The following is a 27,623-nucleotide window of genomic DNA, read 5'->3' as shown; positions in this document are numbered from 1 at the left end:
ATTTCAGCAACTGCATCCTTTTATAGGAAAGTCAGTTCAGGGAAGAATGAAATCTCGTTTTAAAGAGTGCTTCTCATCTGCCGTTCATCAGCATCCTCAGCCTCCACGAGGGCAATCTACAGCCAGGATGGGGCTGGGAGGACCTCAGGCACTGGGCAGCCAGCCTGCTGTGGGGCAGTCCCCCAGTCCCTGGCAGGGCTAGGCGAGGCTTGCTGAGGTGGCGGGGTAGGAGAATACATTTTGCACATTTCAAAAAGGAAACCTGGGACCTGATATCTCATTCTAGAAAGTAATCATGGACTTAATTGCATTTTCCTGCAGAGTTGCCTTAACATCAAGGGAAAATCAACAGGGATTGTTCAACATCAAGACTAATCTCACATATGGAACTTATTGAACGGAGGAACCACGTTTTCGCTGGCTCAAGGTGAAACGCTGGGCTAAATTCTCCTTCAGCTGTGAGAAAAGCCCTAGGCATGCTCATCCTGCATTATTCCAACTGTAAAGAGCTTCAATTATACACATATAACCCTTCTCTCCCTTCTACAGCGGTGTCGCAATGCAACAGTGCCTCGTTATGATCAAACTCCTCTTTTATGGCTATAGGAATGTGTGGAAGTCTTCTACCCTCGTTACACAAATGACTCCTTAGCAGCTTTATTTTAAGAAACTACCCACAATTGGTAACACAACCGCATTTTATCTGTCACTGAGGGGAAGCTGTGACTGACACCCGAGCGTGTCCTCAGCAGCCACGCGTATAGGGCAGGTCCTATGCATCTAAGCAACTACAGTAATTCACCACTCCCTCTGCTCCACACTGAATCACAGTCTTGCTTCTGCTTACAAATTTGCTTGCTAATCAGACATTTAATACTATTTATGCATAGGGAGGAAATATGTAATTCCTTTATTGGGATAAAAAAATGATACTAAAGAGCAGGTCAAGTTCCAAATCCAGCAGTAGGCTTAAACCGATGTTGTTCCCTTTTTTTCTCTCTCTCTTTTTTTTTTCTTTTAACAGCTGTAGCTGTGCACAGATGGAAAAACATTTGGTCAGAAAGCAGCAAATTAGTGTTTTCAGGCTAGAATTCTGCTCCCACCGCTCCTCCATTTCCATGCAGCTCAGATCGCTTTACTTCTTCTTAGCACTGACATTTTTGCACACCCAATTCATGCCGTCCTTCAGACAGAGAAAGGTAATGTTAGTCAAGCGAAGGGAAAAGGAATCCCCCAATCCCACCCAACCACCACTCTGCAAGCACCACGTTCTGACTCCTCACAGAACCCCTGCCTGTCCCTCTGTGCCCAAAACCACTGTGGGTTAAAAAAATAAGTGCTTCATTGCTCAGTAGATGTTGTCACACAGAGGTCATTAAATCTTTCACCTGACCATAAAAAGTATCATCGTCTCATGACATCGCTATGTATAGGTCCTTCGAGGAAGGATCCCTTTGCAGTCAAGGTATGTCAGTGGTAGATGAAGACTCAGTTCCAGGTTCGGCTACAGATGATTTGTGTAATCTTGGGTAAGTAATCTTGAGACTGTGGATTTCAGGGGACTGTTTGTTATACAGTCAGCTCCCAGTTAAGAATACGGCTCTAATTCTCTGCTCATCTGCAAGCCTTGAAATCTAGATCCATGAAAGTCACTGCAATACCCAGATCTGGACCCTACTCCTTGTTCCTCAGGGCCCCCACAAAATATGGGCCCTCAGGGGTCCCACAGGGATTCAGTGAGAAGCAATGTGATGATGTTTCAAGAGGCTGATACATTCTTTAAGGTATGTCTGTAAAAATGTGTGGGTGACTTTTCTGGCCACTGCAAGCAGGATTGCAACACTTGTGCCATGAATACCCAATTTGTGAGTTTATTGCTGAGATCCCAGAACAGGATATGCTATTGAAAGCCACAGCAATACTTCATCTGCTCCTGTCATTTATCTGTTAGGAGACATGCACAATGGAGCGCAAGATGCACAGTCTCCTCATATTTGTGTCCCATCGAATCTGTTACCTCTGTCCTGCCTAGGAGGTATCTCTGCTGACAGGGAGGCTGAGATCAAAAAGGTAGGGGTTTGGGGATGAGAGGGAGCAGCACATATTTGCATTTGGAAATTGGACAAATGTCACCTTAAGAGTTCAGAGCAGGGGATCTCACTGTATTATGTTCAGTGGTCATTTCTGGATCATTAAAATAATAATTAGACCCTAAGAAAGATCAGAGCCTTCAGGCCAACAGCCCCATGGTAGCAGTGTTGCTGGCTTCCTGCACCCTTGTCCCCAAACTGCCAAAAGGCTGCCAAGGACCTCAACTTCCCCGAGGACAGGTGGTCAAAGGCACAGCAAGGCAGGCCCTTCGGGTGAGCCGAGACCCACTGCTGTGCCTCTGTGTTGTCCCTCAGCCACAAAGGTGGTGACCATGTTGGAGGGGAGCTAAAGAGTTAAGAGAGAAGAGAGGGAGTCCTCAGGGCTTAATCAGAAGCAGAGAGGTTCTCACTTGAAAATACCAATTCACCTTGATAACTGTGCTATGTGACACTTCTTATCTGAAGGGGAGCAGCAACTTTTGAAATCAGCCCTTGTTGCTGTGTTAAATAAAGAATAAGTGAGCCCAGCCTGTGCTAGGGTGCACATGAGGCCCTACACTAATAACACTTCTAACTCTAACCTTGGGGAGGGTTGAGGTCTCCAGTTTCATTTATTTATCTCCACAGCAGAGATCAGTGTAAAACAAATTGTCTGAAATCCTCAGAGCAAATGGGAAAAGATGAGCGGTAGATTCATTTTAAGGCCCAGTAGCTTTGTGTCTTCCCCTTTCAATAACACTGATAACCTAGGTGTAAAACATGTAATGCCTTAAGCAATCAATAGTGTGGTTTAAAGCTTATCACTTTAGAGAGAGGGAGGGAGTGATTCCCAGCATGAGGAATGCCAGGGCTTAACAATGGGGCTAGGAGGAGAGGTGTCAAGCCTTTGACTTGATTGTGTGCTTTAGAAATCTGCATGATTGCCTGCAAAGAGTAAAACTAAATAAATAAATAAAAATGCTCCCACAATGATTTCAGCTTCCCCTGCCTCGGAAGCAATAATCACATTTGCACACATCATGGCATACAAGGCAGGCAGAGCTCCTCATTCATTTTGAATGTAGGTTTATTTGCTGAACCAGAACAGCTGAGACAGCTTAAAGTAATAAATATCAGCTGACACCCTCTGCTATTCAGCACAGTAATCTCAGAAACAATACATCACTGCAAAACAACAAACACGCATCCTATCTTCTACCTAATCTGACCACAACCTGAATTCACAGTGATTAAAACTCTGCCTGCTGCCATTGGGGAGCTTGGGAAGGGGAAAGACAGACCGTTTCAGCACCAGCGCAGCGAGGGTCATAAAGCAGAGTTTATGATGGGATTTACCATGGCTGGGAGCCTGGCTGCATGAAGCATTTAACGAGGGCAAAAGAATGACATAGCAAAATGCAAGAGGAAAGGTGAACTCCAAACAGGCTTGAAATACGTAAGTAGGTCACCAAACTTTTAAAGCAGGAATAGATTTTAAAAACCCTCTTCTGGTGTGAGTTAATTGACAGAAAAGAGCACATTTAATCATAAGTATCTCTCTGCTTGCCTGTGATAAAGGGAAAATTAACATGCTCAGCTGTATCAAAGAGGTACGTGTGAGACGCCTTCCTCAGCTACATCTGCAGCTTCTGGTGCAACTTTTTTTTGGGGGGGGGGTGTTCTGCAGTGTCCCCAAATGCTTTGGAGAATAGCAAATGCAATGAAAAGCAAAAGAAACTAAAAGGTATGTTTGCAGTTTTTCTACCGAAGGTCTGAAGCAGGATGAAATGTTGGTAAGATAGAGAAATCCAGGGAAGCTGCTACAAACACAAAGAGCTGCTATGGGAAAGGCACACGGGAAGGAGGAAACAGTGCTTGAAACAGTCTAGTCCATAAGGAGTCAACTGTTGTCATCCTTTGTCCCTACACACCCTGTCCCTATATCTGCATGCTTAAAAGATGGCTCTGTGAAGAAAGTACAATCCCTACAGTAACATTTAGATCCTGATAGATGTCCTTGTGCTGCTTTGTTGAGACACAGAGTCATTGGCAGGTACTCTGAGGATCGAGGCGGATACAATATTAGTATTCCAGCCTCAAGTCAACCCTGGGAAAACTTAGCCAGGAAAAGATTTCAGATCTTTCAGCTTTGCCTCTCTTAGCTCCTTAACAAGCAGCTAGTAAACTCTACCAAAGCAAAGAGAAAGAACCCCAGGGAAGAGCATAATGCTCCTTGCAGAGAAATGCTGCTCAGCACAACCCCGCCTTGCTGCAGTCCCATCTGCTATTGTGCCAAGGGAGTTGTACTCCAACGCCCTTTGGGAAAGTACTGGTAGAGCCTTCCCTGGGAGAAATAAAAAGTCCTGCTTAAGATTAGCCCACTGCTTGCTTATTCTCTGTATTATCAGCTTTGTGGCTATGGGAGTGAAGTAATCTGACTTCAAACACAGCGAACAAGTCCTTTCCACCCCATAAAAAGCCTCCCGATTTCTGCTCCCCTGCAAGCCAGGGATCAGGCAAGGCCACAAACTTGTGACCCCTAATGTGACCTTAAGGACAGCAAAGCTTAATCCTTTCATGTAATCCTCTGTCTGCCATAACAAATTGGGTCAGGCAAGTGCAAAATTCTCCATCTCTAGCATTTTTGGTATGCGTTATTTTAACCGTCACTTTCTTCTCCCTCAGCACAGGCAGGACTGTGCCTTCATTATCTGTCATTTCCTTGCACCTCGAGTCATCATACAGGCTGGCTTTTACAGGATCCCGCCAGTACATTATCCATTGTTTTTTGCCTGGGCGAAAGCTTATTTTTTTTGTCCTCTGAGGCCTCATATCCCTGAGGCAGCACTGTAGACTCCTTCCTTACCCTGCTTAAAAATCAGAGGACACTGCCCCGTAATCTGGAAACAGGGTTGCTTTTCCTTAACATGCTCTGCCTGCCTCAGGAGAGCTGCAGTCATCAAAACTGGTTTTAAATCACATTTACAAGTAGCTCCAGAACCTTGTTAAGATGTGGAAGATCCCATTCAGCCTGCCCTGGCTAAGACATCTTTAAGACAAAACTTAAGCTTTGCAGATACCATATTGCCAAGGGGGTCCTTTTCTGGTTCAGTCCTTATGAAAGTGTTGAATCGCAGCAAAGACATAACTTGGGTCTTGGGCTTCACTCTCAATGGGGTTGAAACAGCCAGGGAGGAGATGGAGGCTCAGCCCTTCCCACAGTCTTTTGGGCCAGACGGGCTCTGGCATAAATTAGAGAAGTTTAGTGGCTACTCTCAGTTTCAGTGGCTTTTAATGGTCTCCAGAGAGCCATTATGTTTGGGAGACTTTGGACACAATGCGCTGCAGCATCGTTCTGGAGGACAGTTCCTCAGGGCAGGCTGAACTCCTGCTGCCTTGATCGGAGACTCTTGCTTCAGACAAGAAACAGGCTGCAGAGCACAGATTGGTCCAAAGCCTTGAGGCATATTTAATATCACACCCTGGCCCCTAAATAACACCTCCAGCAAGAGGGCAGGCTGCAAAGCAGAGGAGTCCTGCCTGCTTTCACCCCACCACAGCCAGCCAGGGTGAGATGTATATAGATTTTGCACACCAAGGGCTACAATTGGAGATCTGGTCACAATACAACCCCAAGAGAACCTACGTGGCACCAGAGAGCCGTTATGAGGCAACAGTTCCCTTGTGTTCCTCTGCTGACATCAGCAATCACCTCCCTCGCTTGCTGAATCCTGTGCAAGGGGCTCAGTGTAGGCTGTTCAGGACTCCGCTCCAGAGGCACAGCCCAGATGGCTGTGGCAGGGAGAAAAAGCTTTCCTGCTTTCCCAACTAGAGCTGAAGGATAAGATCAGACCCAAGCAGACAGTTTGCTTGAAAAAGCCTCTGAGTGTGAGTGATGCCACTCCTCCCTCAATGGCACCATGAAGTCTGATTAACACAAGCGCTGCCCACGGTTACAGTCAGAAGGTAATGAAGTCTTCAGCTGGCATAATAGGGGCTGCCAGCTGGCATCCTGAGACACCGCATGGGGTTTCCAGTTAACCCAGTCACCTCTCTTCTGAGCCTGCTCAGGACACTGCTGGGCCCCTTTTCCAGAGTCCCCAGTGGTTAATTTTAAAAGAGAAGATGACTATATGGATTCCCCCCTTAATTAATAGTTTTATTAAATAACCCATTTCAAATACTAGTTAAATTCTCTAAATTTATATCATTCTATTAACCATAATCTAATCTCATTAACCTTGAAATCCCCAGTCTTAACTACCCAGTTCTATACACCATGGTGCAAGCAGCTAAACTAATTAAATGACCTTCAAACTATTTCTCCTTCACGTATTGGCATTATTTATCTTTGCTCACTGCTCTTCCTTCAAGCTATCACAAACATCTTCCCCTATGAACTCTGTTCTTGCATGTGCTCAGCACAAGATATGCCACCACTCTTCAGTGATGTCTCCAGCTCTACTCTAGCTAATTCATTCCATCAGCAGCGATGGTTAGTGTACCCGCTCCTTGGCTTTCATTCTGAATACCTGATGCTTCCACATCTTCACTTACTTTGCTGTCACTCACTGTCATTTCTCAAAGAAGTTCTTAAAGCAGTGACCTGAGGTTCAATTACACATACAGAGCTCATGTTCTGAGCCACTGGCAGAGATACTGTGTACTAGGATCCTCAAAAACATCATTCTTGATGTCACTCTTTAAACAAGTTCTTTGGTTCTCCTAAATTTTCAGCATGTTGGCCCGTCCTTAAGGGTCTCAGGACTGAAGACACCATTTCTTTCTAGGCTGATCCAGGTTTAGTTTAAAAGCCGTCTCCCAAACCATTTTGTTCAACTTGCAAGGAAAGGGAGTGCTTGAATTTGACAAGCCTGCAGCTTTGCCTGAAGAGAAATGTAGAGGCTCTTTTTCTACGAGCTACAGAGAGTTTGTGATGTCCCTGACCTTTCTGCAATGATCATTTATGGAATAAGCTGCAGTATTTAGGGAAACGAGACTGCCTACAACCAAGAGGGACATTATCTGGCCTGCACCTAAACTGTCTAGATAAGCATGATGAACACAATATACTGGCCTGCAAATACTTTTATTTAGCTCTGGTCTTCTGTTTTTTGGAAGTGAGCACAGAAGCAGATTTCATTTCCCTGCTAGAGGGAATTGGGCTGTGTATTTTACACTACTGAATGTATAGGGATGTGCTGTACTTCAGGGAGGAGGCACAGGAAGAAGGTGCTGTCAATAAAGAAGGGTGCAGTCCACTCCAGAGCACACAGATCAGCTCAAGAAGGAGGCATATTTCAAAGCCCACAAACAGAAAGTGCCACTTCCTATTATTTAGTTCTTCCACATCCAACCCACATCTCTGAATTTCACCTGCTACTTTACTGCTCCTTTACAGCCGGATGTCCATAAACCAGAGGAGGGCCTGGAGGAGGGAAGAAGGTGACCTATGCTTGCCTGAAACCCTGTCAACTTTCCTGATCACATTTCTTTGGACTGGAATATACACTGCCAGTGTGGAATGCATTTCCCTCTACCACCACCACTTCAGAATAAAGATTACAGCTGAAGCCCTTCACTAGACTGGCTGGAACATAGCTGAATTTGTATCTTAGCTAAGTAAATAAAGGCCCTTTGGATGATACCATCTACAACATTTAGGTCTAAACATCAGCTTGAGAATTTGAAATTAGAACTGCTGTACTGGGTCAGACCAATGGTTCATCCAGCTTTCCTTCTGGATGCCAGGGAGAAAGACCATGTAGGAACAGGATCTCTCTTGCTCTGTTCTTCCTTCCCAGTCCATGGCCCAAGCTGTTCCTCAGTCAAAAGCTGCCTCCAGATCTTAGTGGTGATTGCCTGCAGATCCCTTCTTCAGAAATTCACTTAGTATTTTTCTTAAGACTGGTACATTTGGTCTCCACAACACCCTTTGCCAGTGAGATCTACAATTTAATTATGCGACTCGCAAAGAAGCACTTATTTTTACTTCTTTTAAGCTGCTGTCTGATTATTTCATTAGGAACACCCTCCCTCTAGCAATGTGAAAAACAGCATACGGTCTGACATTTTTATACCTTATTTTATAAATCCTGAAGATGTTCCCATTGTCTGTCCTCTCTCTTCCAAGCTGCAAGTCCTAATTTATTTATTATCCTTGTATACAGATGGCATTCTGTGCTACTGATCATTCTCAGTAGAGGATTCTCAAATCTCTCCTAATTCTGAGAAGATATACGGACAATATTTTTTCAGATTAGGGTAGTTAAGTGCTAGAAGAGGTTACCTAGAGAGGATGTGGAATCTCCATGCTTGGAGATATTTAAAAGTTGATTGGACAAGGCTCTCAGCAATCTCCTCTAGACTCACTGTTATCCCTGCTTTAAACATGAAGTTGGTATAACGATCTCCTGAAGACTCTAATTTTTTGTTGGACTTTATGATTCTACTACTACTAAAATCTTTTTAAATGGGGCAGAGGCAGAAATTAATATCATGTTCAAGGTATGGGTCCACCATGACTTTAACCTGCTAGAAAAGATGTTTCTTGTTTGCTTTCCTCTAATTGTCTAGTATTTGGATTTTCCTCTCTGGCCTCTGACAGAGCTGCTGTTCACAACGGTCTGCTTCTGAATAATGGCAGCTAATTTTGAGCCCACTGTCATATGTGTATAGTTGAGATTGTTGTTCCACATGTGTATTATTTTGCACTTGTCAACACTGAATTTCATCTGCCATTTTACTGCCCACTCAGTATGATGGGCTGCTTCTGCCACTCTTCATACCCAGCTTGAGATCTGACTATCCTGAACATCTCTGTAGCGTCTGCAATAAGGTTTTACAGAAACTGCAATGAAGATAAATGTCTTCACCATTCTGTTTCTTAAAATATCAGTGAAGGGAGTACTCAGATTTAGAGCACCGCAAATACTTCATTAATTCAGGAAAGCCTAGGAGTGAAATAAACAAACCTAGGTCCCATTTACATTACAAAGAGCTACTATACCGCAGGAACTGGCTACAGCACAGGAGCCCAAGACACAGCTATTACACTTCAGCACAGAGACACAGCTCAGGCCCTTTGGTGGGTTTTTGCTGCCCCACATGTTGTCATTAGAAGTGCCCTTGCCCCATGTGCAACTCTTGCATTTCTCTGGATCAGAAAAATTGATCAGTTTTTCTCTCTGGCGCCTGGGTTGAGCAAAATGCCAAATGACATCAGTAGTGAAGGTAAATCAGATTTCTAGAGTGCACACTTGTAACAGTCAGAGGGGTTAATAGTAAAAGACGATTTGTTTTGTGAGAATGATTAACCTGACAGCAGTCTCTTTAAAATAAATCAATGTCTTCATCTGGCCCAGCCAAGGGCTCCTGGGTGGGGAGGTAATCACTCTCCCCTTTCCCAGGGATGGAGGCATCCCAAGGGCCCACAGCTCTCCCTTCCCTTTGCACAGGCAATGAGACACACGCGCCCGCGTTCCGCGCTGCAAGGGTTTGGCTGTGCTGACCCTCCTTGGTGAGGCAGCTGGTCCAGCCCCACCCTGCAGATCAACAATCTTTTACAGATGGCCTGCTGGCACAGCAAGCCTTCTCCAGAGCCTCACCTGTACTCCTTCTCCTGAAAGAGCTGAACAAGACTGGATCTGCCAGACTCTGTCCCGGATTGTGTGTAGATTCAGTCCCTCAGCAATCTCCGAAGCAGGGGCAGCCGTCAGCAAATCCTGCTTGTTAGCGAATATGAGCACGGGGACTCCACTAAGCTTTTCTTCATCCAAAAGCTCAGCCAACTCCTGTGTCATTTACAAGGGAGTGAGGTGGGGGGAAGATGGAGAGAGGGAAGGGTAGAAAACTTTCAACCACCAGTGGTTGTCTCTAATTAGAAATATATTTAGGGCAAATGCTAGAAGAGTGTGTTCCAGTGAAACCTAGATCTTATTATAAGAGACCAAAAATGTATACAATCATCTCTGCCCAAGGTTCAAAAGCTATTTCTTCCAATTACAGGTTAGAAAAATCTTCATTTTGGTCTGAAATTAGCAGTTGCCTTAAAGGCTACAACTCTGTGTTTTACCAGTTCCTGATCCCAGGAGACCAAAACTGATGAAACAGCAAAAACCATGTAAATTGGCAGTATGAGGAATCTGTCTTAAGTTATTGCTTGACTGGCATTTGTACCTGAGCAACCGTTGACACCAGCCCTGATATCTTTGCTAATAAGGAGTTTCAGCGGCTTGTTCCAAGTTTTATACACTGCAGTTTGAAGAATAGAGGACTTTCCCCCCTTTCCCCGAAATGGAAATCTCCCTCCCATAAGAAAGTGCTTATGCTTTTGAAGGCATTGGCTAGGTGAAAACAAACTAAATCAGCTTTACTAGCCGGATTTTGGCTCCATATGCATGGCACACATTCTGGGTGGCATCTTGAAGAATGGGTTTGCTCATTCAAAAACGGGTGACTCACAGAGATTTTCTGAATAGCCCAAATCTGAATCTGCAGTGGATCAATGATGGCTAAAACACTTCATGCCTAGGGTTGTGCAAGGGTCTCACATGAAACAAGCACCCAGCCTCAAGTCACTTCCCTATGGGAACGTATGACAAACTCAGCAGAACTTGAACCTGTAGGGACTGCTGGTGTTGCAGACAGATGAGTGCATGAGATTTTTATGGGCTCCTTATTTAGCTGGAAAGGTCTCATGCTCACAGATACTGTCCTAACATCCTTTATCCACTGGGTAGAAACTTTTGGATTAAATGAGTGCAGTCAGGGAGATGCTAAACTGCAGTGGAAATACGACTCCATCCCCCCAAAAGCAATGTTTGGTTTGGAAACCAGGATGAGAGAATGGAGTTATAAACAGAGCTGGCTGGGAATTTTTCAACAAAATAGGTCTTTCATCTGACACAGTTGATTTATTGAAACCAAAAGTGTTTGTGGAAATATGAGGAGGGGTCCTGGCTGACTCCACCTGACTCGGGCAAGCGCTCTAAAAGCTTCTGCTTCCTCTCCCTCTCTTTTGCCCAATGAATATTTAATTACTTATATAAAATGAAATAGCTCCAGCAGGGGAAGACTGCCCCCACTCCTAGAACAACCAACAGTTCTGCTGTTGGGGTGTGTCCATGATATATGAGAGGCAAAAGATCAAGTACCTTCTTCAAATCAGGCAGAACAGATCTAAATCTCCCCTTTTTGGGGGGTAAATTTGTTGCTAGCTATTTTGGGACACTGTCACTTTCTGAATTTTACAAAAGAAAGTTCAAAAGTCCTAATGTTGTTCCATCCTAAAACATAAAATGTTACAAAACATCAAAACTTTGCAAAAAAGAAATCTTATTTTCTGGCCAGTCCTAGTTAGAAAGTTCTTAGCTTTTTTTCAATTACATCCAAAAGACAATCAAGTCAATATGATTTCCATTTCAATTTTGTAAATAAGAAAACAGGATTCCTCGGGGTCTTGGTTTGGCAACATTTAAAGGACTTAGAGAAGTTCTTGCTTTCAGTATTAGGCTCCATTTGCTATTATTGTATAACTTTAATGAAAACCGTTCTATTTAAACGGAATTAGGCTACCTATTTTCCTTGTTTCACATCTACCAAAATAATCTGCATTGATGTTGAAAGGCAAGTCCCTTGAAATGCAAATTTCCTTCATAAACAACAAAATCCTCTTTCTAACTTTTGTGAGCAAGGGCCACTCAGGAGCACCGAGTTACTTCAAAGGAAGCTGGGCATAAGTAACTTACCTGACCCGTTTCTTCAAACCTCTTCCTATCTGCACTGTCAATGACATAGATCTGAAAAAGAAATGACAGGAAAAGTTACTCTTCCCAGAAGACACTCTTCCACAGTAGCACATGCTTAAGTGAGCTGAACCTAATAATTATGCTTTTGGGCACAAAGATCCTTGCTCTTATTTATAGCAAATGTTGACAAAACTTCATGATGTTCTGAAAGGAAAGGAACCACCTCTTTGAAAGTTGGGGGAGTGGGCAGCCACGTGGGTAGGATCAGAAAGGAGATGTGGGCAGTACTGGGGATGCACTCACCATCTTCATAGCCTCTGTTATCTAAAGAGAATAGGAGACTTCTGGTATTGTTTCAAATGACAGGCTTACAAGCTGAAGCTGAATGCAGGAGGGCAAAATCTGGGGGGCTAGACATGTTCTTTCACCCCAGCAAAGTGTACCAGCACCACACTGGTGTGACTGTGCCATGCTGCCCTCCAGCATCACCTCCTCAATAACCCACCAATGCACACAATAGCACTTAGGGGACACAGGAATGTATTGGAGACATCAAGTTCCTCTCCATCAGGCAATCCTACTGCAGCGTCCTGGAGCTGGTTGATCCATCCTGTAAGACTCCATTTTCAGCTACCATCAAAAAAAAAATTGGAAACCTCAGTAAGGCAAGAATAGCCTCATATGCCTTTTTAATTGCTTGGTACAGGAAGGTTTTCGAAGGAGAAGGATGCTGAGATGGCAGACAGGGACAGGACTGGTGACAAACACTGAGCATTCTGCTTCCAGTCCCTGCCATTCCCCATCAGCAGTGATTGAAGCTGCTAGCATGTCATCTGCATGCTCTTTGGTGGCTTACGGGGAGCAAGTGTCAGCCTCGTTTTCAGGGAATAGATGAGCACAGCACCCCGCCATCAAGATAAATGGCATCCTTGCAGGCAGTCTCAGCATAAGACTCCACGCTTCCAGGATAATTTTGACCAAATAGTAGGGGGAGGGAAGATCTCTAGCAGCAATATCTATTAAACTACAGGCACTCCCTTAATGAGCAGCACTCAAGTTGTTTGAAATAGGACCAAACACGCAGCAGGAGGATCTGTATGCCAGGCCTGAGGAGGTAACCCAGCAAACCTCACAGACCCCTCTGCAGATCACCTGGGGCTGATGTGCAGTGACAGAGGCTGGGGGACACGCGGCAGGCTGGACGCAGCTGCGTGGGGATGCGTCAGCAGTGCACGCACGCGGTGCCATGTGATGGGGAACGGCCGTGGGCACACCGTGACACACAGCCCCTCCCTGCAACGTGATCCCAAGCATGTGCACCAATACTGTATCAGCTACACCCGTCCTCTCCGCCCCTGCCAAGATTATACCCCTGTGCATCCCATTTGGGGTAGGAAACACAAACCAAAAAATGCTGCAGGGCTGCAGTTGTGTTCTGGGGTGAGACTGGAGTGTCATTTGCCCTCCCTCAGGACATCTCTGGGAAAGTTCAGTGACACGTGAACGCAATGGTCAAGTGCTACTTCTCAATTGAAAGGCAGCACCTCCCAGATTACGGTGCTTCTCTAACTGGGAAGGAAGAGCTCCAAGTCCCAACCAGCCAGGGTTTCTCCTGTACCGCTCTGTTCCTTGCTGTGGAGCTATTTTGCAAGATGAGAACTGAATACAACTGTGCTCAGGGCAAAAGCAACAAAAGCACAGAGAAAGTAAAGTATGTGCCGAGTGCCTACTTCCAAACCAGCGAGCACTGTGCCAAATAGCTGCAGGTGCCTGTCTGAATATGCAATCAGCCAGATATCCACACCTTATTTGCCTGGGTTAAGCTTCCAAATATCACAGGTGTGTGATGCAAGACCAAGCTCTCATTCAAAGGCACCTGCATGGATTTGAATTTGTAATCACTTCCTGCTTTTTAATACTCTTTAGAGGGTCCTTTCTGTTTTGTGCAATACAGTTTAGGAGAAGAGAGAAGCAGAGGGTCCTGGGAACTGTAGTGTAATCTCATCTCCAATGTCCTTCTATGGCCAGGGCCACTCAAGAGCCTATTTTTGGCTGTGGTGCTTGGTAGCATAGTTTGCCAGTTTGAATACCATGTTGGAGAATGGAGCTTTGAGAAAGAAATCCCCGTAAAGCTGGATACCTCCTTTGAGAAACATGCCAAAACACAACCTGGAGTAAGTGGGTTGGGCAGAAATTGCACGTGATAGGACTGGATGAAGAAATAACATGAGGGATACGTTGGCTCAATTTAAAGGTGCACAGCCTGCACCAGGTTTGTCGGAGGGTAAAATTAATTTTAGCCAGTAATTTTACTGGCTAAAACAGGGGTGAGGACTGGCAGAAGACAGAGAAAGCCATCAGCACATACTTGATTCCAGTTTTGGTGTGTATGGACATAGCATAGCACTGCTCCAACATGCTGACATCTCCCAGTTTGGGACTGGGTGTCAGCATGGAGTGCAGGCAGGGGTGCTCAGGTCCATTTCTGCACCAGCTATTTCTCTGAATTCACACTGCTGTTTCCCCCAAACTGATTCTGCCTTTTTCTACCTATCTTCTTACTCATAGGAAAAGAGGGTTTTTTTCTGTACTTTGCTTTAACTGGGGTGGGAGGGGGGTAGGGAAAACAGCCACTTTCATCTTCAAATGTGATTGAAGATATCTTCAAATTCACCTTTTTTCCTGCACCTCCCATGCAGCACACATTGGGAAGGGTGGAAGCCCACAGGCCAGTGTAGCTCACTGCCTTTGCCAGCAGAGTTTTCCAGATACTATTTTTCGGTTGCGCAGTCTCTGCAGCCTGAGCACCTGCCACAGCAGGCAGAGATCCCAGAGCTCCTGCTTTGCAGGGCTGACTTTGATCCACACACCTACTGCCTCCCCACCACATGCAGCAGAGCTTGAGCTCAGTGGGCACGATCACCTCACAGCCACGCCATGTCTCTCTCCTCGATGCCACAGAGGAGCACAATGCTCATTTCTCAAACACAGACCTCTTCCCTAGAAAGATTTCTCCGCTATGCTCTGCAAAAACAACCAACTGGGTTTATGCAGTGGTGGCTGCCCTTGAATATCAGATTCCAAATTAAGGCTCAAAAAGGGTGATCAGCAAAGGAGATTACCAAGGGCTTATTAGTCACGGTTAAATAACAGCTTCATTGGGACAATGTTTTCTAAACCTCCAGGCACAGCCAGGACTTTCAGCACCTGGACATGAGCCTTAGTGTAGAGTCCTATTCCTAGTTGCACTGATACTTCCATGGAATCTCCTGACACATAGTGAGTATGTGTGTGCGCAACAGGAGGGAGAAAGGGCATCTTTCCGAGAGAGTTTTCTGCTTTCCCATGGGAGCCCTGCAGTCCTTGCCTCTTCTTTGTTCCCATAGACAACATTGCTTGGGGTGGGGAGAGGCCTGGAGCCCCGAGCCTGCCTTCATCCTGGCATGTCTGGCTGTAGGCTAGAGGCAATCTTTGAAATTGGTCAAGACAGCACTTGGAGGGTCCCAAGTCAATGTGGTCTGGCATGGAAACACAAAGGTTCTGCACTGTAAATATAATTGTAGTCATCTGCAGCTAGTTGTAAGGTAATTACAGCTAAGTTGTCGAAATCATTAAAAGACAGTCTTATGATTAAAGGAGCAAAAGAAAAGACAAGGGGTCTCTCTGTGTCCCTCAGTCAGAAGCTTTCCTATCTGATGCAGACACAGAATTTAATTGTTGTGCCTCAGTTTCCCTACCTATAAAACAAGGACACCATACTGACCTACCTTTACACACGAGGCTTAAGTCACTAATGCCCATGACAGGCCTTCAGAGTCTCCGGTGAAAGGAGCTATAGATGGGTAAAGTACAAGTTATTAATGTTCTTTCATTTGGAGGAGACTGAGATGAGAGGAAAGGAACTGGCTATAAACAGCACCATCCTGTGAAAGTAAAAACATACAACCGAAGGATTTCTCCAAACATTACTGTATTTTTCTTACTGCACCCAACCAATCTTGCCATTTCGCTCAGAATAACTCCTGTTACAATGGCAATGGTGTTGCTGAGGACTGGGACATTACATTACTTGTTTCTGAATTTCTGGCTGAGACCTTGGAAAGCCATTGCATGAACACAGCATTCAACTGTAGCCAATACTCACAAGGATATCAGTGTTTTCAAAATAGTTCCTCCAGTATGGCCTGATCTTCCTCTGTCCGCCTATGTCCCATACATTCAGCTTGAAGCCTTGAGACTGTACACTTTTGATGTTGAAGCCCTGGAAAGAGCAGAAACAAAGCCACATAGAGCATAAGCCTGAACGGCTGGAGCATGTTCACAGGCAGACACTAACACCTTATATATCCCATGCCTGCAACGTGCAGCAGGATGGGCTGGGCAGCCACAAAGATGGATCGGCTGTTGGAGAGACACTGGTAAAAGCAAACACAGCCACCAAACCATCAGTTTGCCAGCGTTCCTGGGTCAAGGGTTAACACTGTCATGGCTATGGAGACATATGATGCAGTTAGTGCCCTGGGAAGGTGTAGCAGTGTAGGTGCAGGAAGAGGTGGGAGAGCTGCAGATAAGGAGAAAACAAGGGCACTGTGAGAAGCAGGGTTGAGCTTGTGAAAGCTGAGTAGACAGTCACAGCTAACATGAAGCCAGAGGTCTCAGCTCAATTCGACACGACACAGCTAATGCCAGGCTTAAAAGAGCAACAGCTGCACGTCTGAAGGGTCCATTTCATCAATTAGAGCACCAACTGAAAGTGCATTCAAGTAGAAAAACAGGATGTGGCGTGGGCTGGCAACGTGCTGCCACACCACCCAGGGGACTGGGGCTTGGAATTGGGGTGTCAGGGCTGGGAGCTTCGGGAGGCAGCTACAGGGTGGGGGGAAGCATCTCCCATAGCTCTCTAGCAACCTCCTCTGGAGCGATGCTGCAGTGCTTCTGATGGGAGACATCCCTCTCCCTAGCCCTCAGGATCAACAAAAGGGGATGAGAGGCATTAGAGAGGGAGCACTGGTATATGCAGGACCCTTGGAGCTGGCTGGGTGAAAGATGCAAAGAGACAGGGGCTTGCCCAGTTCTGCAGCATCCACTGTACATGTCCCCTGTTTGGCAAGGACAACAGGAACAAAGTCTCATCCATGCAACCCTAGCATGACCCAAAAGCCTTTTGCAGAACTCCACAGCACTCATCCACTTTTGCACTACCTGACAGATCTGGCCTGACGCTCTCTGGCTCCTTCAGGAAGCCTCCTCTTAGGCAGAAAAGACACAAACTTAATGGTGCACCAGGCTCCAGCTGCTCCCCCTTTTACTGAAAGACTCTGTTGAATCATTAGTGCTTTGTATAAGGTGGCAGGTGGGACCATAAGAACTGCCCTGAGAGGTAAAGGCCTTCCTCACCTGTGTTGGTGTGATGTGGCTGATGTCCTCTGATGCCAGCTGTTTCAGGAGTGTAGTCTTGCCTGCATTATCCAGTCCCAAGAGGAGGATTCTCACCTCCTGGTCCGGAGTGCTTTTTAGTTTGCGCAGGATTGACAGTAAACCCTAAATCCACAAGAGAGATCATAGTATTTATTTCCCCCCTGGACTCTCTCCCCCAGTGTCATGCCCTCCTCCCTTGAAATGGGCTCTGTAGGGTGGCAGATCCCAGGATACCTTGAATCCCTTCCGGCAATCCCTATTCCCATTTAATTTCCCATTCCCCTTGCCCCCTATTTTCTTTCATCTCAGAGTATCAACGAGGTCTCAGACAGTACAAATGTCACACAGTGAGGTGCCCCGCTGGCTGCACTGCTCTTGTCACACAGCTGTTTGGCATTCCCTGTGCCAGCGAGACAGTGCCTACACACACCATGTGTAGGAGCTGCAAACCAAGTCCTTGCAAGCTCTTCATTATCTTTATCAGAAGGAAAACACCATTAATTTAATCTCCCTCCTAGTTAACTGCAGGTTACTATGTACCTGACATTGTTCTTTTCATAGTAACTCCCCGGTCAACTCAAACCCTGTTTATCTGTCTAAAACATGCTGGACCCGTGGGGCACGTGCAGTTCTGATTCTCAGGATGTAGCACTTAACAACTATCTCAGATCACCACACATCCTCACTAAGAAAAGCACAGTGGATTTCAGTCATTAGCCAGGCTCAGCTCTCTGAGCTGACAGTATCACTCAGGATTAGGAAACAGAATATCCAGGTCAGCTCATTTACAAACGGGCACCTTACAGCAGCACACCCAAGCTTTTGTCAGTGTCACCACTCGGAGACCTGCACCTCTCAAAAACTGCTGGAAAAATATTCCGGATCCTGGCACGTAACCAAGAGATGCAAATCACCCCATTTCCACCTGCCTCTCGCTGCCCAGCCCCACAGGCAGTTGCAGCCAAGGGCACAGGAGCGGGCTGACACACCATGAATGCCTGGGTGTCCTTGGGCACAGTGCTGCACTGCTCTGCAGCCCCTGCTTGTCAGGAACTGCTCTTCAGAGCCCAAGCAGCACACATCACACTGAGACCTTGCCCGGCGACGCAGGTGCTCTTGCAACTAATTTGCCTGAGAAAATCCAAGAGAGGGATACACCTCTAAGGGCCCCTTCTGGAGCCCTGAGCACTCCTGCTACCTATCTCCCTGACAATTCCCTTGTTGAAGCACACTGAGCCTCAGAGCCAGGAAGAAAGTTCAACTATCAGCAGAAACCTGAGCCCACAGGGCCCATCTCTCAAGCTTTTTTGTTCTCCAATTTGCAAAATGGAGACAATGCTTCTTGTCGACCTGCAAGGGTGTAATCAGCTAAATGTCATGAAGTGCTTTGTTGCTATGAGGAACTAAACCCTCTAAATATTCCTGCTGGGAGCCAAGGACTATTTGAGCCTTGAAGGTTGCTCCTGATCCCCTCCAGATCGTGGCAATCAGAAACTTGTCCTCAAGATAAAGAGCTGCAGGAAGCAGTACAACTGTCACTGCTGCAATGCATCCCCCGTCTTCAGCAGTGCCCTTCTGCCCACTCTGGGAGAGTCCCACCTTATCTATTCGGAAACTGCTGCTTCTGACTGCTCATTGCACTGTTCCAAGGTGGGGAGTGCTTTGGAAAGGACACGGCACTACAGGTCATGATGCCAAAGCTTTCAATAATGCACAGAGATTCAAATACACGTGACATTCGATCCATCCCTCTAAGCATTTTCAATTTCAGATTAATTTATCGGTTTTCCATTTAATTACCAGCCACAGCTCAAAATACATGTGTGACGTGTAAGAAAGAGGGAAAAGAGAAGGAACTTGGTAAAACTGCATTCGAAGGATATCTGTACAAAGTCTCAGGACTGCTACCATTGCTGTGCTTTTAAAAAGCACTGTAGAAAGCTGAGGTTCAGAAATTCAGAGCTCATGCGAGAACAGAAAAACTGCAGTCTTAACACACAGTAAGCAGGCTCAGGGTGTCACCTATCTCATATGTGATAAATAGGCTGGTAAAAAACTGGGAATCCAGGCCCTGCTCAAGAGCTGTTAATCAGGACTGGGCTCTGCTTGGTATAGGCACAGTAAATCCCCAAACTCCTTTTAGTTGAAGCGTACAGAGCTGTATCACCATGTGCTGGGCCCTGAGGGCCAGATGCTCACGGCTGGCCCTCACCCCTGGACTCGTGGCTAATGAACTTGAAGGGCTGCGTTCAGTGCAGCCAGTCACTGTGAACCCTCCCAGCCCAACAGCTCATCTCCCTGGTCACAGTGCCCAACCCACGTTCTGCCCCATGATGGTATGCACTTCCACACGTTGGAGGGAAGAGGAAAAGAAGAGCAGCAAAAATACCTTTAATGCTCACATGTTTATATGCATGTCCTAAGTGCTCTTGACATCATTAAAAAGCACAAGTTTTAACTTGTGACTAGCAACACATTTTCTTTTCACCTGCTGTCAAATTTACAGTTGTGTTTGTTGGCTTGTAAATCCATGGATTTCAGCTCGGTGTGGACAGACCCATAGGAGCAGGAACTCTAAAATTCACAAATTCTCCTTCCTTTTCAGGGAAACACTAAATTTCCCATTCTTATGGGCCTGACCCAAAGCCAATGCACACCAGCCAAAGCACTACTGCCGACTTTGGAGAGCTCTGAATCAGGCCCTATTATTTTAGTTTATTGCTCACAGTTAAAAAAAGAAGCTGTTGAAATGCTAATCCTATTCACAGCACCACTTGCTAAGAGCAGAGCAGTGTATCCCAGAGCAGATCAGGATTAGGAGCCTTTATATTTCAGAATTCAACTCCAAAATATTGAGCGCAAAGAAATGTATTACAAAGTATTGCTTATCTACCACGGAGCAATTCTCAGGGGTCGGGAAGAGGAACAGTTGTAAATGTTAATAGAGCTTCTCCCATTGTAGATGGATGCTATTTCTGGGCTAGTATGACAGCCTATGAGAAAACGATCAGCATCGTTCCATATTCTACTCAAGTGACACTGCTGCATGGCTGATCACAGGATTATCTGGGGTAGCCAATAGAAGAGAAGATATATATAGAAATAAAAGTATTCTCTAAGGTATAAAGTAAGCTGATTTAAAAGGCTGGAATACAAGCAAGCCAACATAGAGAAGTGGACTTTATTTCAGTAGCTGCCGGCATAGGTTACACGGTCTGTATACACAACTTAAATCAAGAGCCAAATAATAGTATTGGTTACTATGATTGTTACTATTCTGTAAATAGTATTTAAAACTTGAACCCAGCATTATCCCTGTAGTTAGGGAAGATTTAAAACTAAGAAAAGTCATGCACGGATGGGTTTCTAACTTTTTTTTCCCTTTTTTTTTTTTTTTTTGTAATTGGTCTTATGAGCACACTGGCTAGGAAGACAGAAAGCATTTCCTGACAGCTTAGTAGACTGGAAAAAATAACTCAGCCTAGTTCCCTGTTGCATGCCACCACTGTGTGGGACAAGCAGCCCTTGCTGCACACACACTGATGGACCAGCACTTCTCTGCTCACAAACACAATGCTGAAACTAACTTGGGCTGATGAGAGTCAGATAGCAACCCCTTGTTATTGACGAGAGGTGTCAGATAGAAAGCAATGAAATGGGAAAATCTGTGCAAAAAGAATGCTCAAAAGCAACAGAGCAGGAGCAGATATTTGAAGCAGAGCAGGTAATGTCTCGGTGCTGCAACTTCACCAGCAGTGGGAGGACGGCCAGGCCAGTGGCACTCACTCACTGGGGTGTCCAGGGTGAGAAGGAGGACAAGTCTTGAGCAGAACAGTTGAGATGCTGGCTGGCTGAGGAGCTGCAGAGACAACTCACAGGACTGTAAGGGCAGTGTGTCATCTGCACAAAACTAAGCAGACTGCGGCATCTGTAACAGAGAAGGGAACTGCAGACGCTGCTCAGATAATGAACAGCACAGCATGGCAGCGTGCACAGCCTTTGGAGAAGGGCAGCCAGACAGAGCACCTCAAGGCTGGGCACAGTCCGCCAGCAATCACTTCTTGGTCACCTCTGGGTTAAGCAAACTATGTTTTATATCAGATTGGCTTGTTTAAAAACATCTTTGTCCTTGGTGGAGAGGGTTTTCCTTACGAGCACCATGAGGAGACAGACTGATGGGGTCAGCAATGAGGAGACTGCATTTTCCAGACAGTGAGTGGGGACATACAATAAGAAAAAGAGACTCCTGACAATTACGGTGAAATCAGAGTGGGGCATTAAATTCCGAGATGAAACCAAATGGGCAGGAGCACTCAAACACATCAAGCATGAAAGAAAAGCTAACCATCTTATTAGCATCCTTCAGAAAACAGGGATGTGTGGTTTTATGAAAAGATATCATTGCTAGGTTTAAAATACCCACCGAATTATCAAAAGACTTTCAGTTATAGCTGCATGCAGTAATCCCAGTCTCTTTAAAAAAAAAAAAAACGCAGACATATATAAAAATACAGTGACATTTATAGTCCTAGCTAAGGGTTTTGTGGGTTTATTCAGCTTTAAATCCATGCTGTATATGGGTCTTTTGAACTAGTTGATGCATGTAACTACATCCTGTACCACAGAAGCCGCTGAAAGGAAGATTCACTTTATAGGCCAAAGCAAAAATTGGTTTGGGACAAACAGAGCATTGAGATAATCTGTTTAAATATTGTATCAGATTGGCAATATAAAGCCATAATGGAAAGAACAATTTCCCCTTGTACTGAGGGTTGGATACATGGCGCATGGATAAAAAGCATGGCCCACAAGCTGCTGTAGAGCACAGTTGATTCCTATTAGGAAAGAGACGTAAATGTATTCTGTTTAACTTTATTAGCCACAAAGCTCAGATAATGAATTTAAAATAAAACCACCCTTAGTCACCAGCAATTGCTTATCTACTATATGTGGATATTTAGGTAGAATCAAATCAATTCACCAAGATGCAACACAGCCACAAAGCTCAGCAGCTCAGCCTGCCACTGTGACCACATCTCCCCCATCCCTACACCCCTGCACAGATGCCCTCTTCCCCCGTCTTCATCCTCAAGGCTCTTCCCAGCCAAGAGCATTTGCCATAGCGGCTCCTGTCTCCCCACAGCTGCCCCCCAGCACTGCTGAGCTGTATTCTCAAACCTTTGTGCCTTTCCTACCACCGTGGGAGAAACTTCACAAAATATCCATAAAATCACCCCATGATTCTTCTGCTAATTCCTTCTCTGCCACACCTACAATCCTTGATGAGGTTTAGGCAGCCAACATGTCAAGTTCAAACCTGTCTTGGACTCTCCTCACTCATATCACTTGATTATCTCTCACCTCAGACAGACCGTATTTCCATGGCATGGGGAACAACTCCATGTTCTGCCTGCACAGTACCTAGCACAGCTCTGGACCCCAATTTATTTTTAATTAAGCAATATGGTAGCAGTTCACCATTTTTACAGAGTAAGTTAAAGACAGAGGGTGCACGTGATGGTTTCAGAAAGTCAAACAGGAGAAGCTGACATGGGGAAGGACGAGGGGCTTAGTTGAGCCAAATATTCTGCCTTCCGCAGTGGATATTTGAGGCTACATTTGTCATCCAGGGTGCAATCCTGCACACACAGAGCTGGAGGAGGGGAGTCCTTCCTGACAACTGCACTGATTAGCTGGTGCCCTGAAGAATGACGTCTGATTACCTTTATCTTCGGCTGCAGAACTGCAAATGTCACTAATGGTCATAAAATCACCCAGTCTTTTTCAAAATACAACCGAAGTAAATTAATCTATTGAGCACAGTTTATTCAATACTTCTTACTCTGGCAAAACTCCCAAAAAATCATTTGCTTGCTGCATGTCTCCACCATATGGTGTCATTCAATGCAGACTTTCTTTCCTGAATTGAAATCCAAAATTTAATGGAGTCGAGTCACCTACAGAGTTTTTTCAGCTCAAACCTACTAACATAGTTTTCTGTCAAAGAGGTCACACAGCACTTTCCAGTTTGATACATTACCCAATACCAGCACGAATCCTCTTTTCATAATTAAAATCAATCTCCTTTGGTTTTAGCAAGTTTGAAGGAAGCATTTTGCCCTGCACAGAGAAAAGCCAACGCCCAGCACTGGACAATGTCAGCAGTCTTTGTCTGCTTTTAGAACTTCAAAGTCTTGGTCAGTGGCTGATACACTCTCCTATCTGCAGGTGGTTTCTCCTATCAACCTCTCAGCAATCAGTAAAATAAACCAAAAAACATGACATGGAACTGTACTGGGAAACTAAAGTAGTAAGGCACTATTAAAACCCTTGAAAGCATTTTTTTTTCTAATGGGGCCTTTTTAAATAGAGCCTTACTGCTAAGGAACAAGGGACAAAAAAAAGAATTTCCAGGTACGAGATACATCTACAGTAGGCAAGAGATAAATGCTGGTTTTCCTAGAAACATGAGCTCAAGACCAGTAGAAAAATGCCCGCTACACATTTAGCTATGCTGGTATTTCATCCTCTCTAGTATCAGCTAGACACTCCATCACTCAGTTTCCTCAACTGTAAAACGGGGCCACACTTTGACAATTCTGGTTTTGACATAATGATGTCATCCTCAATCAATGGTTTTAGAAAAACACCGGCCATCCTCTGGCCCCAGTATCTATCAATAACATACCATCTCTCCTGGTAAAGATTGTTATTACAGTGATGAGGAGGTCACAAGCTCTGCTTCACACAGCATTTCCTAAACTTTGGAAAGCAGCGTAACCTTCCATGTAGCAGCCTCCCTTTGCCCTTGCTGTGTGCCCACCACAGATGCTGCTTAACTGTGCCAAAGACTACAGCGCTACATTGTCTCTCATGCTATGCAGTTTTATGCTCATCCTTCCCTCCATGCTCTACCTATGACCTTCTACCACCCCTGCCCCACAGCTGTGAGAAATGCTGGTATGCTCTGCAGAAGGAGACACTTCCCCTCTGTACCTACTCACTTGGATGAACACTGAAATAATTCAAACCTCAGCATTAACCCTCTCATTACTGGAGCCAGCAGGTGTTGAAGGGGGTTTAAGTGCCTCCCAATGCAATCACGACACGGCAGAACACGTCCACGGGCAGCTACCACAGCTCAGATGACAAGCAGTAAATTGTTACATCAAGCTGTTTGGATCATTTCTGACTGCTGACCCACACCCCGGGGCTGCCACAGCTGCTTTGAGTACGTTTGCTGCTGTTTCAGAATTTCTACCACGAAGGATAATTCTGTTTTAGCGGAAGTTGAGAATCTAGAGAGACAGTGCAGTCTCCTGCCAGTCCAGCCAGTCCACCAGGCACCTCAAAGTGCCACCCACCCTGCCTGAGAGGCTACAATTCAAAAAACAACTCCCGGAAATGAAAAACAGACAAAGAGGCAGTAAAATGTTATATCAAATAACACGAACGCTGGAGAACACCCAGTCTGCCCTCTCCACACACAAAGCGCCTGGATAAGAGCAGCCAGATCCCAGACTATACCAGCTTATCGGGACATCATAAGGCAGAAGAGCAGATTTGACAGCTGCAGGCCAAATGTGTCCTACAAAGCACTGCACTGCTGGAAGCAGCTGCCCTCATCTTTACAGCAGATGTCCATCCTGTGATGGCTTTGGTGTCTGGTGTGACATGCTCCATCACCAACTCATCTGAAACAGAGCAGATCCCACAGGCTTTATCTCAATCTCCCTCTCTGTAGCCCAGCAGGTGGGGATGCAGCCAGAATTAACCCAGTGAAGATGAGAAGCTGCCTTTGCTGCTCTTGCTTATACCTCCTCCCATGCTGTCCATTTGCATGAATCCAGCTTGAGTCCAGAGGGCTCCTGGACAAAATAAAGCTGTGCCCTTGGGAAAACTCCTTTCCCACTGCTATTTCCTTCTGCCTGTGCTCTCTGCTCATGCTGCATCCTCAGCAGCTGCTCCCCACCCACAGCATCTCTCTGTCACCACCCATCACCCACAGACCCAGTCCAGTCCTCACTGGACTTTGCTAGCATTCCACCCCAACTACTCTGGCATTTAAACCCAAGAGTTTCCAACACCCTGGTCCATCATCCAACCTTCCCACAACCTCAATTCAGACTGCAGTGTACTCTCACCACCCTACCTGTATCCCAGCATTGCCCTCCACCCAAGACTCCAATTTCTTTCTTCGATCCATATTGCTACCTCTCAAACAATTCATTTCTCTCTTCCAACACTTCTTTTCTCCCTGGGATCTCTCTTTCTCCCATCAGCATCAAAACTCCACTCCCATCCCTTCCCCCAGTGTATTCTTATTTTTTTCTTTTCAACCCAGATTGTCCCTCATCTCCCCAGCCCCAGAGCACAGAAGATCCCAGCAAACTATCCTACCCAGCCAACACTAACTGGGTTTTCCCAGTGACTCACCAGACTGTCCATCCCACCCAACTGGCAGTTTTCTTTCAGCCTCTGAGCAGTTTATCTCAGTCTGCCCATCCCTGAATGTGCAATCCCTTCATCCAGGCCTCTCTGCCATGACTGAACTCCTGTTCTAAGGCTGTTTACCAACAACCAGCCCTTGCACCTCACCAAGTCCATCCTCATGAACTCCTACAGCCAGGATTCAGGTCACAGGGTGGCCTCCTCCCACCTTGGTTGGGCTGTCCAGTGTCCCTTTACAGCCACAGATGGTCCTAGACTCTTCATAGTCAATCCCTGAACACTGCCCTCCATCCTTGCCAGGCTCTTCCATTGCTCCTTCCCTCCTCAGATCAGATGGGCCACTGCCATCCTGCTCCCCAGCCCTCCCAACACCCAACCCTCCATTATACCTTCCAGACCTTGACTGAATCAACTCCAAGCAGGCTGATCCCATGCCCCTACAGCATCCTCAGGTCTCCCAGCCCCTGTCAAGATCCAACTCACAGAATCAATTAGGCTGGAAAACACCTCTGAGATCACTGAGTCCAACCTACGACCCAACACCACCACATCAACTAGACTGTGGGACTAAATGCCACGTACAGTCTTTTGTTGAACACCTCCCTGGGCAGCCCATTCCACCATCTAATCACTTCTGTGAAGAACTTTCTCCTAATGTCCAATCTAATCCTCTGCTGGTACAACTTAAGACTACGTCCTCTCATCCTATCACCATTTGCCTGGAAGAAGAGGATGACTGCCACCTGGCTACATCCCCCTTTTAGGTACTTGTAGAGAGTGCCAAGGTCCCCCCCTAAGCCTCCTTTTCTCCAGGCTAAACAATCTCAGCTCCCTCAGCTGTTCCTCATAGGACTTGTGCTCAAACCCTTCACCAGCTTTGTTGCCCTTGTCTGGACTCAACTCCCTTCTCCATGTCCCCTGTAATCTCTGTGTCCTGCCAGGGCCCCAGCCAGGGTTTCCCACGGCTGGAGGCCACAAATTTACACTGTTCCCATCCCTTTGCCTGGGTGTCCCCAACCTCCACAGCCCAGGGCCCCCCACTCCCGACCAGACACCCCTGCCCCACCAGGTCCCTGGCACCCCGCACTCTGCCCAGGTGGGCACTCAGATCCCAGGACTGCCAGACTCCCGGGTGGGTGTCACAGCATCACAGGACAGGACAGGCTGGAAGGGACCACAGCGAGTCATCTGGTCCGACCTCCCTAATCAAGCAGGGACACCCTAGAGCACATGGCACAGGATTGCATACAGACTGTTCTGGAATTTCTCCAGTGAGAGAAACTTCACAGTTTCTTTGGGCAATCTGTTCCAGTGCGTGGTCACCCGCACAGTAAAGAAGTTCAAGTGGAACTTCCTCTGCATCAGCTTGTGCGCGTTGCCCTGTGCCCCATTGCCCGGCATCACCGAGCAATACTCCTGGTCCATACTCCTGGTCCCGTCCTCTCGGCACACCCCTTCATGGCCCCAGGCCCGCCAGTGCCTGCCCTGGGCCCCAGCCGGGCCCGACAGACCCCGGGTGGTGCCTCCGGCCCTCATTACCCCACGCTCCGCGGCAGTGGCGGCGCCCCCGGCGCCCCCGGCCCCTCAGGCCCCCCGCGCCCCCCCGGGCCGGGCCCGTCCCGGCGCTGCCCCCGCCCCGCTCACCATCCTCGGCGCGGCCCGGGGTTACCATGGGCAACTGCGTCACACCCGCCCCGCGCGACGACGTGCGCGCGCCGGGGGGCGGGGCCACGCTCAGGCCCGGCCCTCCAACGAGCGCATGCGTACGAGGGCGGCCCCCCGAGGGGAGGTGGGCGCGGCCTCTCTGGGCTCTGTGATTGGCTGAGGGCGGCCACGCGCCGCAGAGCGGGGCGGGGGCGGGACATGTGGGCGGGAGAGGGACCCGGGGAGCGCAGGTGGGACACGTGGGGACGGGACGGGATGGGACGGGATGGGA

The 27,623-nt window shown here is 46.6% G+C and overlaps 1 protein-coding gene across 1 annotated transcript; it reads right to left on the bottom strand.

The window, feature by feature from the left end:
- Positions 1-608: 608 nt before the first annotated feature.
- Positions 609-27,440, bottom strand: ARL3 (ADP ribosylation factor like GTPase 3). Its single transcript, XM_051800513.1, has 6 exons — positions 27,332-27,440; positions 17,216-17,359; positions 15,963-16,079; positions 11,819-11,869; positions 9,677-9,862; positions 609-1,183 (listed from the first exon to the last, which is right to left on the bottom strand). The coding sequence occupies exons 1-6, from the start codon at positions 27,332-27,334 to the stop codon at positions 1,136-1,138; spliced, it is 549 nt and encodes a 182-aa protein (XP_051656473.1). The 5' UTR covers positions 27,335-27,440; the 3' UTR covers positions 609-1,135.
- Positions 27,441-27,623: the final 183 nt, after the last annotated feature.

This window comes from Manacus candei, unplaced genomic scaffold, assembly GCF_025592945.1.
Source record: "Manacus candei isolate 608988 ecotype Guabito, Panama unplaced genomic scaffold, ASM2559294v1 h1tg000050l, whole genome shotgun sequence".
Lineage (NCBI taxonomy): Eukaryota > Metazoa > Chordata > Aves > Passeriformes > Pipridae > Manacus > Manacus candei.
This window is presented reverse-complemented; position numbering and strand designations above follow the sequence as displayed.